General features: G+C 39.0%; 2 protein-coding genes and 1 pseudogene across 3 annotated transcripts; all 3 read right to left on the bottom strand.

Annotated features, from left to right (window-relative positions):
* Window positions 1-732: 732 nt before the first annotated feature.
* LOC148741683 (collagen alpha-1(XII) chain-like) lies at window positions 733-2,817 on the bottom strand. Its single transcript, XM_088733159.1, has 3 exons — window positions 2,686-2,817; window positions 2,037-2,447; window positions 733-1,669 (listed from the first exon to the last, which is right to left on the bottom strand). The coding sequence occupies exons 1-3, from the start codon at window positions 2,753-2,755 to the stop codon at window positions 1,371-1,373; spliced, it is 780 nt and encodes a 259-aa protein (XP_088589285.1). The 5' UTR covers window positions 2,756-2,817; the 3' UTR covers window positions 733-1,370.
* Window positions 2,818-5,198: 2,381 nt separating this feature from the next.
* Window positions 5,199-8,991, bottom strand: LOC111342097 (collagen alpha-1(XIV) chain). The gene is made up of 3 exons (XM_022949143.2): window positions 8,667-8,991; window positions 6,941-7,339; window positions 5,199-5,839 (listed from the first exon to the last, which is right to left on the bottom strand). The coding sequence occupies exons 1-3, from the start codon at window positions 8,788-8,790 to the stop codon at window positions 5,535-5,537; spliced, it is 828 nt and encodes a 275-aa protein (XP_022804878.2). The 5' UTR covers window positions 8,791-8,991; the 3' UTR covers window positions 5,199-5,534.
* Window positions 8,992-11,003: 2,012 nt separating this feature from the next.
* LOC148741682 (uncharacterized) lies at window positions 11,004-14,293 on the bottom strand (annotated as a pseudogene). Its single transcript, XR_015994941.1, has 2 exons — window positions 14,041-14,293; window positions 11,004-13,216 (listed from the first exon to the last, which is right to left on the bottom strand). The product of XR_015994941.1 is annotated as an uncharacterized LOC148741682 (transcript).
* Between the last annotated feature and the right edge of the window lie 317 nt (window positions 14,294-14,610).

Raw genomic sequence — 14,610 nt, 5'->3', positions numbered from 1 at the left:
AATAACGAGGAAACATCATCAAATTTTCGTTTTCCTTGTAAGCATTCAATTAATATGAAAATAATAGAGAGATTTTGACAATTAAGCACGTGGAAAATGGAATCGTACGATGTTACCTTTGCAGGCTAGGGTGTACGTGATTGTGTGAACTTGTCGAGCCAAGGGAGACAGCTTAGTACCTTATCGGCCGAGCTCTCGGAGCGATCAAATTTCCAAATCGTCATATTGTCCCGTTAAGATAAATGTAGGACTAAAACACATTTCCTGAGACACTGAAAAAACCCGACACAGAGACACTGGGATGTAGGCTTTGCATAATCTCAAGAAAGTCCAGGCTGCCAAAATCGTACGACAAGTCTAAGACATTCGTGTCATGCATGTATTAGAGGTGCATCCATACCCAGCCATTAATTTCATACTATGACTGAGCTCTGCTGAAGTCAATCTCGATCTTTATGATAAAGGAGAAATTTTACACGAAAGTTTCCTAATCAAAAGACGGTTGGTTTACTTCAAAGAGTTTTCCAAATGAGTCCGAAAGAAAAGGTTAAGTCATTCTACCCCACCCCCGTTTGGCAAAAAGCCAGCCATAAGCCTTCTCTCTTTTTTTACTATTTTTTCTTTTTTTAATGACACAAATTACTAGTTGACCTACAGTTGATATAACAAGATACTCAAAATTCGTACAAGGTAAAGCCAGGAGCCCATCACTGATGGGCTCCTGGCAAAGCCGATAATACAAGCAAGATTCTATTAAAAATTGTGTCTTCTTACTTAACAAATACAAATTTATCGAAAAGTCAGTTGATGCACGTAGCTATAACCAATAAAAATTGCAACAAAAACCCATTCTATGAAGGAATACTTCTATTGCTAAACAAGATGCGCGATTAATAGTTGAAAATATTCTGTAAGCTTCGTTGACAAATATACAAAGCAGAAAGTTTGCAGAAAATTTGAAACTCGTAGTGCTATTTTGAAAATGTGATTTTCACTGAGTGTATCAATTTTGGATCTTACGTCATTTCATCAGTTATGATGGCCAATATTATTCATGCTATCCCTTGGGGAACTTGGGAGCACAAGAGCTATTATTCAGTGATGATGATGATGATGATGATGATGATGATGATAGGAGCAGCCGTATGAAAAAGGACGAGCAAAGATGGCCTGTTGCGGAAAATTGAAGAATCTAAATAGTCGAAGTGTGTTTCAAATTTTGCTAAGTTTAATCTTTTTTCAAATACATTTTGACGAAACTAACGATTAGAGAAAAGTTTCATCTAATTCAGAGAAACTTGTTCAAACAATAAATCTTTCATTAAAAACTGTTTCAAACTTAAGGAGGGTCTATACCCTCTTTTGTTCATTTAGCAAGGAAGATCAGTCGCAGCATTCATAGCATTCAATAAACTAGGAGCGATATCCTTTACAATTTGCTTCACCACTGCCCAAAGGTCAGAAGCCACGTAAAAATACTTTTCCGGCGGACTAGAAGCCACCTCCATTATCTCCGTTATGCCATTAAAGTAGCGACCAACGCCGACAACGTAAATTTCTACACCACTTTCCTTTAGTTCTTTGGCCTTTGCTTTGGTGTCGTTCGGGGAATTGGATCTCCCATCTGTGACGAGGAAAACTATTTTCTTGTCTGCATCAAGACGCCCGCCTAAAAGACATGGAACAAAACAAAAACGAATTTAAGGGTGAACGAAGGAATATAAATCACTCTTGTGAGTTTCACTTAAAACTTCTTGATTGAGAATAAATTATGCGTAATTTGGACGAAGGCTGACGATTTCGTTATACAGCATTACCATTTATGGGATACCTATGTGTAACCCATGTTTACTTGACTTGATTATTCCTAATGCTGAATCTCTTTTCAAAAATTCCTGAGCCGAGTGAGGTAGAAGTTTCCATTACATTTCACAGCCATTTATGCAACTTGTTAACAGGATGTAATATCGTAAAGGCCCAGTACTATTTAGTATTTTTTTCCCCTTTTTTCAGTCTCATTCTCTTGGAAAATTTACCTGACGTGCGATCTTCAAATAGTTGAATGGCTTTCACCAACGCAGCATGAGTGTCGGTTCCCCCTCCTGGGTAAGTGATTCTATTCATCTCACTGGCTGCGAAATATTCCGGTAAAAAATTGAAGTTCACGGTGGCTGAGTCCGAGAATGTGACCGCTGAATACTTGAGGTCAACGTAGATGTTTTTCATAGCTAATAGGTAACGAAGCGCCTTCTTTGCCTTCTCGAATCCACAAGATCCAACTGATCCTGAACCATCCATGAGAACAACAACATCGTGAGCCTCTCTTGAAGAAGGTCTTTGGAACAAACTCCGAAATCCAGCACCAATTGGAGGCTGCTGAGATTTAGGTTTTACGAAATTTTCTTCGAGTCTCTTTGCACTTGCTTTGTTACTGAAAACAACAAGGGCTGAAAAGGAACCAATAAAATGAATCTCCTGATATCATCTATGACTAATGGACTAATAGAGGACAGCTCCCCTTACAAAGAGCCTATTCATTAGCAGTGGAAAAGATAAAGTTTCTTACGTCTTTAATGCAGGGACGGACATTTTCCTAGTCCCAGATATTGATCAACTTTTAAAAAGAACTTAAAATAAACTGTCTATAACTTACTGAGATTTCAACAATAATTTAACACAACTTACCCCGAACTGGTTCTGTGAAGAATACCAGCAGGCACACTGCAGAGGCGACATAGAGGGAAAATCTTGACATCGCGAAATCCTTCTTTTTTTGTCTTGATAAGATCTGACTTGCAGCTTTGAAATTCACTAACTGCTTACACGTCTTTTTATGGAGAAATGAACTTCCTTGTTACTCTTTACCTTTGATAAAGGTCAGCTATTTGTCTCTAATTTTGAACCGTTTCAGCTGGCAAGGATGACAGGTTCTCTGTTTCATCGCACGTATTGTTGTCATTGTATTTTTTTCCTTGTTTTCCAAGAAATCCGGGTAGAGAAACTAGATTTCTCTTACAATATTTCATCATTGCAGGCTCAAAAAATTTAAGATCATGGCCACAAGGATCAGGCTTAAAAAGTGCATTCGCCTGCGGTCAGAATTTCTTGAGCATTGTTATTTTTCCTTTTTTTTTTTTTTTTTTCTCTTATGACCTTTAGCCACCAGGACGTTAGTAGCATCACGAGCATTGACAAGGTGTACTGAAACCTTATTATCCCACGAGTGTGTCTTTTATTGAGATCAAAATACTGTTCGAGCTAACATTTGATGTCTAAAGTTAACCTTCCTGAAGGTACCTGTAGCCACAGCTGCACGTTTAAGCGCAATAACATTGTGGTAGTACATTGCTAGAAACCTGTCAAGAAAGATTGTCTTTGTTTATTGTTTTGTTTCCTCACGTATTCGTGATGCGGATTGAAAAAAGGTGCTCGGCCCGATTTTAGTTTTTCACTCCCCCTAATATACATAGGTTAACTGATGAGTTTTTTTTTTTTTTACCATAACTTTTTAATGATAGTGTAGCTTTCTGCAAAAATATCTACTGCTCCCAAGGCGGATCATCAAACCTCATGTCTTTGGCGCCTGCTTTTCAGACTTCCCCCAGCCGACCCCTCCCCCCCATTGAAATTTTGTTCTTCCTGATACACCGTTGTAGTTCTGTTTCCTTTTCAGCGTTTTGTACATCAAAAATTTCAGCATGGCTTTACTTCTGAGAAATAAAACCAGATTTATTGCAATACTCTGATAACATTTTAAAACGAACTAACGTAGACTGGCGGGGGAAAGAAGAAATGCATTGATTCCGTGACAGATGCCACTTGGTTCCACTTGAGTCGGCCTCCAACATTTACTTCCGTGTCAGTGATTAATTTATTCTGCCTTCGAAGCGACTAGCTAGCACAACCAAGGCTTTAGAAATGAGTACGGAGTAATATTCTATACCTCACGGCAAAGTGACTCTGCTTTGGGGTTTGGTGCCAATGCATATACGGTTAAAGAAATTAATAACAATATCATATAATTTATCAAGACTAATTGACTTGTAACATGCACCTCAATTAATTGAAACCAGGGTGACCTTGTAAGATTAACAGCTGACCCTGTAAATAAAAAGGACCACTTTCATGACTGTTGTATATTTTGGACAACTGTAATTATTTGTCTAAACCATGTCGAATGTTGCTAATTGAGAGTTTCTTCTTCACTTCTTGGTCCCGGTAATTTGTGTCATTAATGATAAGCATTTTTTCACTCTTAAAGCCATTTTGTTCACTAAATGAAAGGAAATAAGACACCACTAGAAATCCCGGCTAACTCGCATTCCTAGTCACAAAATGATCACCTACATTCAATCTGATATACGTTCGCTCTCGCTGTTCTTATCTTTTTGAGTGGTATCGTGAAACTTAATCATTTGGCGTTTTGTATGCTAACTTCTGTGGCTATGTTATTTATTTCCTTGTTTTATCGTCATTCGTTTTCAAAATATGCGAAACTTTAATAGACAGAAATAGCTCTGTGTTTCATGCCTAACTTTACTACCAGTCATTACAATTTTTCGTTTGATCGACCTTTTTACTATGTATAGAACTTGTAATGACCTCTCCGTTACGCGTTATGTGGTGTAATTTAAATTGTAGCAAAGGTATACGATACGTTTCCTTTTCAGCACATTGTTGACAATAGGCTTGACCGAAATAATCCTAGATACTAACACCTTGATCATGTTTCCTTGTTTCTGCGAAAGCGTTTTAGTACAAAGCGCTGACACGCATTTTGAGAAGAAGTTTGAAGACTCCACTTTTGTAGAAGCGACGAAGCTCAATCAATGAATCAGAACATCGGATGACGCACTTCAGAAGGCAATTGGGACTCAAGGTAATGCATATTAAATATGATAACATTCTTGGTAATATTTTCTCTCGGAGTTGACTCAGGTGAGTCTGAGGAAATGTGAAAGTTGTAGGGGATATTACATAATTGAGCTTGGACTACTTAAGGCCAAGTAAAATTCCTAGTCATTAGGTTGTTTTTAAATTCCTTCGTCTATCCATAAATCTCGCAGACGCACTCCTCTGCACTGCCTTCTTATGTGTTGTGCCTAATTTTGGCTTTTTCTCCTTTTTGAGTGTCTGACAAAAAGTCTCCTACAGACCTTGACGTAATAGCATAAATGACAACAATAATCCAAGCCATCTAATTTAGTGCCTTCGTTTATTACATTTATTTACGAAATGTTAACTCCTTTTGAAGTTAACTAAATTTTTTCTAAGGTATAAAAGCAAGAGAGTCCTTATTTCATTCAAAATACTAAAAGACAAAATGAACTCAGTAAATTCTCTATTTTCAAAGGTGCTGAGAAGAATTTCTATAGTGCTTTACCTTGAATCCATTACAATATGACATTCAAACTCAGGTGAAATAATGAGCTAATTAATTAATGACTAAAATAAGTTAAATTGCAGTGCTGTTCCTTTCAAAATACAATCTAAAAATAGAAGGCAAGTTTGAAATAAATCCTTATGTAGCCATTTTAACATAGTGGCTTATGATTCAACTGGGTTGCATATTTCTTGGGAGCAACTAACTTAAAAGCCAATTTTGTAACATCTAAGAAGCCCGACATGTCAGTGACACGGAATACGTGGTCTTTACGAACTGGCGAGGCTACTTCCACGATTTCACTGATTCCACTATTGTAATTCCCGACAGCAACGACAAAAATATCCACACCACTGGCTCTCAGCAAGTTAGCATTTGGTATGGTCTTCGAGGAATCAACGTTTGAATGGCCATCGGTGATAAGAAAGGCAATCTTGACAACACCCGGACGTTTTCCTTTGAAAAAGATTAATGAATACAGTAAGTGGGTTTTGCAGTGAGCGTATCTCACGATTATATTTGTTGGCTAAAAATCCTAGTCATCTAAGCTCAAAGGGTCAGCGACTTTGAATTCCTCCTTTCAGTACCACCCTCGAATCAAATGTAAAGGTCGCGAGAATGAAGAGAAATGATCACCAATTTAAGAAGCTCCACTCTCAAACAAGTTATCCCTCTTGAACAAAAACTCATCTTTCAAACCGGCAGTCTAAATCCCACAGGGATCAACGAACACTTTTCATTCCACTAATTTATTCGTATTTTTCTCATTGCCATTTTTCTACCAATAACGTAGCTCCATTTTCTGCCTTTAAAAGCACACACAACCCACAATTCCTCTATTCGCTCCGACGAAGGGCTAACGCTCGAAACGTCAGCTTTTGTAATCGTTACGGTGGATAATTTACCATTTCAACTTTGTTGATAAATCCAAATTATCCCTCTTGGTACCCGGCATTGGAAGGGTATAGAAATTGGTGCGAAGGATATGAATCCATCATTAAAATTGATTTGGAGACAAGATTCAAGTTTGTTTACTGTTATGGTCTGGATCTTTTAAACGTTGTCTCTTTCATTTCGTTTGTATTTGTAAGTGTCCTAAGAGAAACTGTCTAGAACTAAACTGTGTGACTTGTGACGAAAACAAAACATGTTTAGAAGCTGATACCTTGCTATTTACTTGAACATAAGACCGGGAACAACACTAGTTGAAACACAACAGTAAAGTATGAGACAAGTTCTCATTCCTGTGTGTTTTTTTTTTTTGCTTTTTTTTTACTGTTTTGGTCTATACATCATCAACGTTGTCACTTTCTTTTCAGTTGTAATTGTAAGTGTCCTAAGAGAAACTCTCTGGACCTACACACTGTGTGACTTGTGACGAAAACGAAACACGACGCATGAACGAGCGGAATTTCAAATACAGTTTTGAGGAGTAACAAACCCTAACACCTGTGCACCCATTTTATTTTTGAGTTTAAAACTAACACCAAAACTAAACAATGTTAATATTCCCTATTTAAAATTAAAACTTCCGATCGAAAGTAAATTTGTACATACCTGAAGAGGGATCTTCAAAAACTCTTTTTGCTTCTGCCAACGCAGCCTGAGTATTAGTTGATCCTGGAATATAGGGAAGCTTCTTTATCTTAATTCCTGCGTCCGGATTAGCAACGAAATTGAAATCTGTCATGGCAGTACTTGCAAATGTAACTGCCGCATATCTGTTGTCATATCCTACTTCTGACGCAATGTCAAGCATGTTCTTCAAGGCTTGCTTTGCTTTTTTGTAGTTGCAGTCCCCAATCGAGCCTGAACGATCCAGAATCACCACGATATCTTCCTGTGTGACCTGCCTCTTGCTCCGTCCAATCTGAGACAAGTACGAGAGGGGTATGCGAAAGAAATTGGTCACCAGTTTCGTCGCGGTCTCATTTTTAGTCGGTACATGTTGAAAAGCTGAAAAAGAATATAGGAGTACTCTTATAACTAAAAGTTACTTATACCATTGCCAGAAATTTGGGACAATATGGCGGAGGCGGTTCTTATTTTACAAGCAAAATGGCGCCGAAACAGTATAAGAAAATGTATAGGAAAATATTGTTTTTTTCAAAATAGCTGTCTAAGAATGGGAAATTCTTTCGCTGCGTACTTGGAAATGCAGCCGCATCAGTTAAAGCGCCCATCGCTACGAAAAAGAAATACTCAAATTCAAGCCTACCTTTTCCCAAGGTATACGAGTAAACTCATAATTCTGACTCCATTTTCCATTCAAACTCTTAAAATGTGCTTCGACTAGGTGTTACAATTCTATTGTCGTGGGAACAACCTTGTGAAGATTCGCAACTGCGTAGTTTGATATGCATTCTACAGAAGTTTGCTCAACTAAATCGCTCGTAAACGGTCGAATATGTTGGCCCACAAATTTTCTTTGAGCCAGGAAACTCTTCGTAATTTCACAGAGCTCAAAAACCCAATAAGCCATTTTTAAATAGCCCAATTTTAGGTAGGAAGAACAAGAAAGATACAAGTCCCTGTAACCGCACAATCTGGCCGCCATTTTCCTTGTTTTGACGTCTCCTTTGGCTTTCTGGGATAGTACAGTACTAGGCCTTTCACTGACGGGGTTTTACGAAAATAGAAAGTTACGTGTTCACTTCACTTCCACCGCCGCCATATTGAATTCTCTGTAATACGATATACCGCTGACATTTCGTAACGGGCTCGAAATGTCCCCGATTTCTGGCGCTCCTCACTGCCACCTAATCTTTACACAGTCGAAACACGTTCACGTGTATTAACTTGAATTGAAATCCTAAGCAACGTCAAGTTTTTACCGCATTTCTACAAAGTATATATTGCGGGAAAGCTATCCTTTCGCCCATCAAACGCATTGAGGTCATAGAGAACTTTTAGTTGTACGCAGATATGGTTATGTACTCGATTAAGATTCTGGGAGCACCTACACCAGTGTTTTCTAACGTAAAAAAAACCGAATCGGCTGGGGTTATTTCATTATAAAAAATGGGTTTCTTTATTTAGATGCATCTAGTGCATCTAGATGCAGTGGTCTTTCAACGCCAGATAAAACAAGGCGTTTGCCTTCTCTCAGTTGATCCGTTCTTAATGTCAAATCTAGTTCTCGTAATGGTTTTAGCTGAAGAGTTCAACATCTCAAGAGCTTTACTAAAATACTGGCATTTATGAAATGTCAATTTCCCAATTTGAATATAAGTTACGGAGACATGGCGATAAAATCAATTGACCAAAGTACATTTACTCTTACACTGATAAAACTGTTGATCACGTTTTGGAGTTGGTCTAAACCAAAATGGGTTCCTGCCAAGACATTGACCAGTTAGAAAGGCAAGGACGACGATCACAGTTAATCGGTAAAACACCGGAGCCATTGTTGGAACAGTTTCTCGCGAAGAGATTAGCCTCAATTGTCTGAAGAGATCTGTGTCCTTTGAAGACTTAGCTGGTTGTGACGGCTTGGTTGATTTTATAGTCAGAAAGCAATCCCTGTACGTGTATTCCTTCTCAGCAAAGCGTGTGGCTGAGGGAGAGAATGTAGCAAAAGCTGTGGCGGGAAGGCTGAGGTTTGCGTCACGTGGAAGGCTGTAGCTTTATTTAGTAAGCAGTCGTTGTTAACTTTGCGCTGAAGTTGATTTAGGGCGGAAGTCATATGAAAAGGAATTTGAAAGAACAGCGGATATTACCTGACCACCAAATTTCTTATCTACAAAACCATTCAAAGATAGTATTTCTAGTTCTCGTACATTCTGTTTCGATAAAAATTTATTTCACGGTTCAAGCACTGCTCTTCCACAAAATGTCCTAATTTTTCACGGCTACACCGCTTTTTCCGCAAAGCCCACCATTACCTAAATTTCCATATTGATGCCAAACTATTTTTGTAAAAGCTCAACCTAGACAGGAAAGCTAGACTGTAACCTGTCTCTCTGTCACGTTCGATCTTTAAGGCGCAAACTCGATCCGTTTTTCGAAAAAGAAGATATCCCCTCTTGTACCTCCCCCCTGCATTTCGTTGGTTAAATCTTTCAAATAGAAGTTCAGTGACCGCGCTCAATGAAGTATATGAATTTAGCTTAAAATGTACAAACGCGCAGGTTTCACAACCTACATGAAAGGTGTGGAACTCTTCCATACTTCCTTTGTTAAGTAATGCCCTTGCTGCGTGACTAATTTTTTAGCTTCTTTGACCTTCAGCAACAGGGAACCCCAATTTAGAATATGACCAAGATATATGACAATGTCATTTTAATCTGACGGAGGCGAACAGAACGTTGCCGAAATTTAGCTTATCATACTGTTTTAGTGTTTTTAGGTCAGATCCAACATTTTAAAGTTTTTATCAAGAACACTAACCGCATAAGCAGTATGTAAGATATATGAGTCGTAACGTAATCTGGTTGTTTTTCTGTAATTAGATCAAGATATCGTTTAAACTAAGATTTGATCTCAAGCGAAAAACAACCTAATTAAACGAACTGACACGTAACTAGGGAAATTAACCATCATGGCGCTGAAGGTTGGAACGCTTTGCACTCCAAAGTAACACATAGCAAGTGTTGTCCTTACCGATTGGTAGACTGAGGCTAAGGGAAACGTAAAAGACAAATATTTCTCAGAACGAGGACTTTTAAATGTTTTAAAAAGGTGGATCAATACTTAAGATAAAAACAAAAGCAAATAGATAGTATTTCTTGTACTCGTACATTATGGTCAAACAAAAATGTAAATTTCGGTTAAATCCGCGTTCTTCGACGAAATGTATTTTTTCACAACAACACTCTATCCAAGGAGCCCGCCATGACTCACAATTCTATAATTTAGCTTGGTAAACAAGAAAAAAGTGACTTTCAAGATGACTGAGCAATTGCCACATTGGTTTTAGAAAAGTTTCACCTAGCCTGACAGGGAAGTCAGTCAGTATCCTGTCTTTCTGTCACGTGCGATCTTTAGGCACATCCTTGACTCGTTTCTTCGAAAAGAATCTCGCTAAAAAACATTCATACTCATACTTTCCGCGTGGATTTCTTTGGTTAAATTGTTCAATATGAAACTAAACGACCGAAAACAATGAAGTTTCCGAATTTAACTTGAAAAGTGCGGGCGGTTTTCACAGCCTGAATAAAAGTTTGAAACTCTTCCATATGTGTCTTGTCAATGCCTCGTGACCAAAAAGTTTTTTTTTTAGCTATTTTGACCTTCAGCAACGGGGAGGCTTGTTTGGTACATGAATGAGATATATGAGTTATGTTGTAATTTGATGGTTTCACTGTAATTTGATCAAAATATCATTTCATCAAGATTTGATTTTTAACGACAAACAGCCGACACGCAACTCGAAAAATTATCTGTCCGTGATGCTGAAGGTTACCGTGACGTCGGATGAACGCTTTAGACTGTACATTAACACATATCCCTAATTACTGGTACCGATTGAGGGAAGACTAAGAGAAGGAAAAGCAAAAGCAAACAAACAAAAGAACATGACGCAGCAAGAGAGATTCGGATTATCTGACAGACAAAACTTTGACGGAACAGAGATAAAAGTCGACTCTAGCTACAACTGCGAACATAGCACTGAAAGACTGCATTTCGATTTCTATCAGATTTAAAGCCGTCTTTGCCTGATATAATCTTATTAAAATCTGATCAGATAACTATGACATTAAATGGCAAAAATTCTCAATCCTAAGAGGAGTTTTTGAGGAGTGCACTACGTCCTCTGACAGGCATATTCGCTACAGTAAGAAAGTTATGTTTTATCCAATTGAGTTGATAATGTGAATCGGCCCCCGTAAAGAGATTCTTCAGCTGACGTTTCGAGCTTTAGCTCTTCATCAGCGTGAACCGCCATCGTTACAATTAAACAGCTTAATTTTGATTTACAGAAGCCGTTATTAAGTTGCAATCTGTGGATATTGTTCATTTTACCTCTCAATGGACTAAATTCTAGATTGCGATTGATTAGGGTGAATACAAAGAATTTTGATACATGTCATTATGACAAATATTATAGATATTGTTATGTTACAGTGTGATATAAAACGTGTTATAATATGACCGAAGAGCGTACTTACTCGAAAAACAAACCGAGACTAACGTTCCGGAGTTAATCGGATTTCGTATTCTATGACACAACAAAGAACTTAGTAACTGTTCATTTCAAACGAGGCCTTGGATTACGCAAACTTCTGCCGTTTCTTACCATTGTCTTTAAGTTACAAGTGATCTTACAGGTACCTTGCGTGTTTTCTGCGAGGTTCCTCAGTATCTTACAATTACCGAAATAGTTAATAGTTTAAGATCATCAATTGTCTGTGACAATGAATGTTTATGGCATCATCTCAGTTAGTTATCATCCGCAGCCACCGCCGCAACCTCCACATCCTCCACAGCTACCGCAACCACCACAGCCGCCACAGCCACCACAACCACCGCATCAACCGCATCCACCACATCCTCCGCAGGCACCTCCTCCAGTTTCATACTTTAGGTACGAGTTAGTCGGTACAGTGTTGGCATAGTAACCGGCTGCCACTATTAACGCAAGGTCTTCATTATGAATTCTGCCTGGTTTGTCGGCCTGGTGTGCAGCGCAAACTGATGGTTTCGAGTAATCTGCACTTCCGGCGGGAGTGTAAGGCTGGCATAGAAGATGAAGAATGGCAATTGAAAATCCGAGCGCAACTACCTCCGGCACGTGATGGACTTCAGAAGGAAACGAAATCAAGCCCGTGCGCAGGTCGATGCTGAGCTTTAACTTTTTGCCAAGAGCCACCCAGAACTGGTCTCCCCGTTCTTCAACCTCTTTCCACTCTTTTGTTCCGGACAGTGAAAAGAATTTGATGGCTAAATGTCCAGGTTTGCCTCTCACCCCAGGCGTTCCTTTGACACCTGGATTATTTGTCTGCCCTTTTATTCCAGGCACGCCAGGGACACCCTTAACAAACCCTTCCCATTTTCCAATGCAGACTCCCCAGTCTTTACTTCCTCTTATAAGCATTGCTCTCTCTCCACCATTCTCATCCAAAGTACAGCATTTTTGTGGCTTGCTCACTTGTTCCTTGGTGGGAAGTATGTTCCCTCCTAGTAAGTGTCCCGTACTAACAACACAACCAGACTGGTTGATAACCTCCACGGAAGAGAACATCAGCAAAGCTGAGTGCACCACTCGGCAGGTAAACGCCTGTCGACGTTGAGCTTTGAGACATGTTGAGCTTTGAGTGAGGCTGTCGGTCGTTCACCGAGTCATCATGTTTAAGTACTTTTCCCAGTATTTCTGTGGCGTCCTTTTAGTATAGTAGTGGATTTACTTGATGCGCATGCCAAATGAGGTCAAAGTCATAGCAAGGCACAAGAAACGTCCCTGGATTATCTCGCTTGAGCATGAGATGTAATTTATACCTCTCCATTGCTTTAGTCAAAAATTTCTTATCTTCATAGTGAGGTAAGGACACCTGATAATAAAAGACTCTCTGTCGAGCGCAAGCAGCTGCGATGTCATACTCAATTCTTGACTTGAAATCTTGCGCATTGTCAGCAGCGGCCGTCACGTCAACTTCAAAAGGTTCGCCAGGATACAACTTTTCCCATAGAGCTTTGGCCTTAACAAGCCCTTTCTGACGCTGCTCTCCGCTTAGAATCTTGTGATCTAGTAGTATAGAGACAATTTCGTTGCAGTCCCTTTCATAATTGACAGGTGACAGCATGTGCACGTGCCAAACCCATGCGATGTCGAGTGGTGCCGCAATTTCTGAGGTGGTGGATTGATCGAGCCAAGGCAGCCAGAAAAGCTCATACCTAAAAGAAAAACAAGGTTAAAAATACTTCAAATCAGTTTAGAGTCAGGTAAAAGCTTCCTTGCAACCGTCTGTAAAGACTCCATGGATGGGAGGATACCATGGGTGCGCGATACATTTCAGGACAACAAGATTGATTGAAATCGTTGATTTTCTCATTCTGTTCTTTCTTTCGCTGTTTAGTGAGCCCACACTTTAACTTTCTACTCCATCTTTTCAGTCTCCTCACTTAGTTCAGTGCTTGGTACTCGGAAATGAAAACTTAGTGAGAGTGGGGACCTCACTAAATCAATCCCCATATCCGATGATGATATTGCACTCTACATCTTTTACATTATTGTAACAGACACGTCGAACTTGAAATTCACCGGCTTTTTTATGATGTGAGCTTTTGGGAAAGAAATGATACTAATCCATGAATTATATTCGGGACGTGAAAAATAAATGAAAAGGTCAGCATTTGAATTGTTCCCTTGCTTTTTCGATAAGATTATTTTCGTGACGTGCAGACAAACGTATTTGAATCAGTCATTACTTTGTGTGAGACGTGTGAGTTTTCTTTGATTACTTAAGAACATGTTACTGTTCTTTCGCTTAAACATGCCTCGGTAGCCAATAAAGGGTATAGTGTGTGTCGTAAAGGGAATAGTTTCCGAAACTTTATGGCAATTGTTTACGGTACGGTTTCTCTGCAAGCTGCTGTTACTCGGTAATTCAAAAGCTATCGGTGAAAAGGGAAACTGTGGGCTTTTTGTTTCGATCCCAAAGGCCATACCCGTAAACGTTTCAACTGAGTGATTAACAGTACAGTTGAACCAAACTTACCTTCTTGTTGCGTTTTGAACGAGTGGACTAGAGTATAAACTTGGATGGTCATCAACGAGCTGTAAGAACTGACGGTGCGCAACAGCTGCCTCCACTAAATCGATGCTGAGGTTTATCTTACCGCGTGACATGCCGATTTACATTTGCATTGAGTCATATCTCTCAATAGTAATGAAAAATATTCAAAGTTTTAATTCATTAATTGCTGCAATTAAAATATTGTACATTGTAAAATAAAGTAATTTATCCGTTTTATCATGCTTTCCGTTAACTGTGTCCTCATGCTCTCTTGATTCCTCGAATGTTTCGCTGACAATTTTCGTATTGGAGTCTTTATCCCCTATCGTGTGTCAGATGCGAGCTTCGAGTAGTCCTATCGGATTGCTCTAGGTTTACTGTTTTCATTTCCAAAGTGTGGAGTTTTAGAATCATACCTTTTCTTAAGTTCTCATGCTTCTTTAAGATCTTATGTTCCCACCTAAAGGCAGAGACAAATGTTAATTATTGCCATTCTTTATTTATTACATTGTAAATGTATTATTCTGGCATGTCTGATCGCCTAAATGAATG

This window comes from Stylophora pistillata, chromosome 1, assembly GCF_964205215.1.
Source record: "Stylophora pistillata chromosome 1, jaStyPist1.2, whole genome shotgun sequence".
In the NCBI taxonomy this organism is placed as follows: domain Eukaryota; kingdom Metazoa; phylum Cnidaria; class Anthozoa; order Scleractinia; family Pocilloporidae; genus Stylophora; species Stylophora pistillata.
This window is presented reverse-complemented; position numbering and strand designations above follow the sequence as displayed.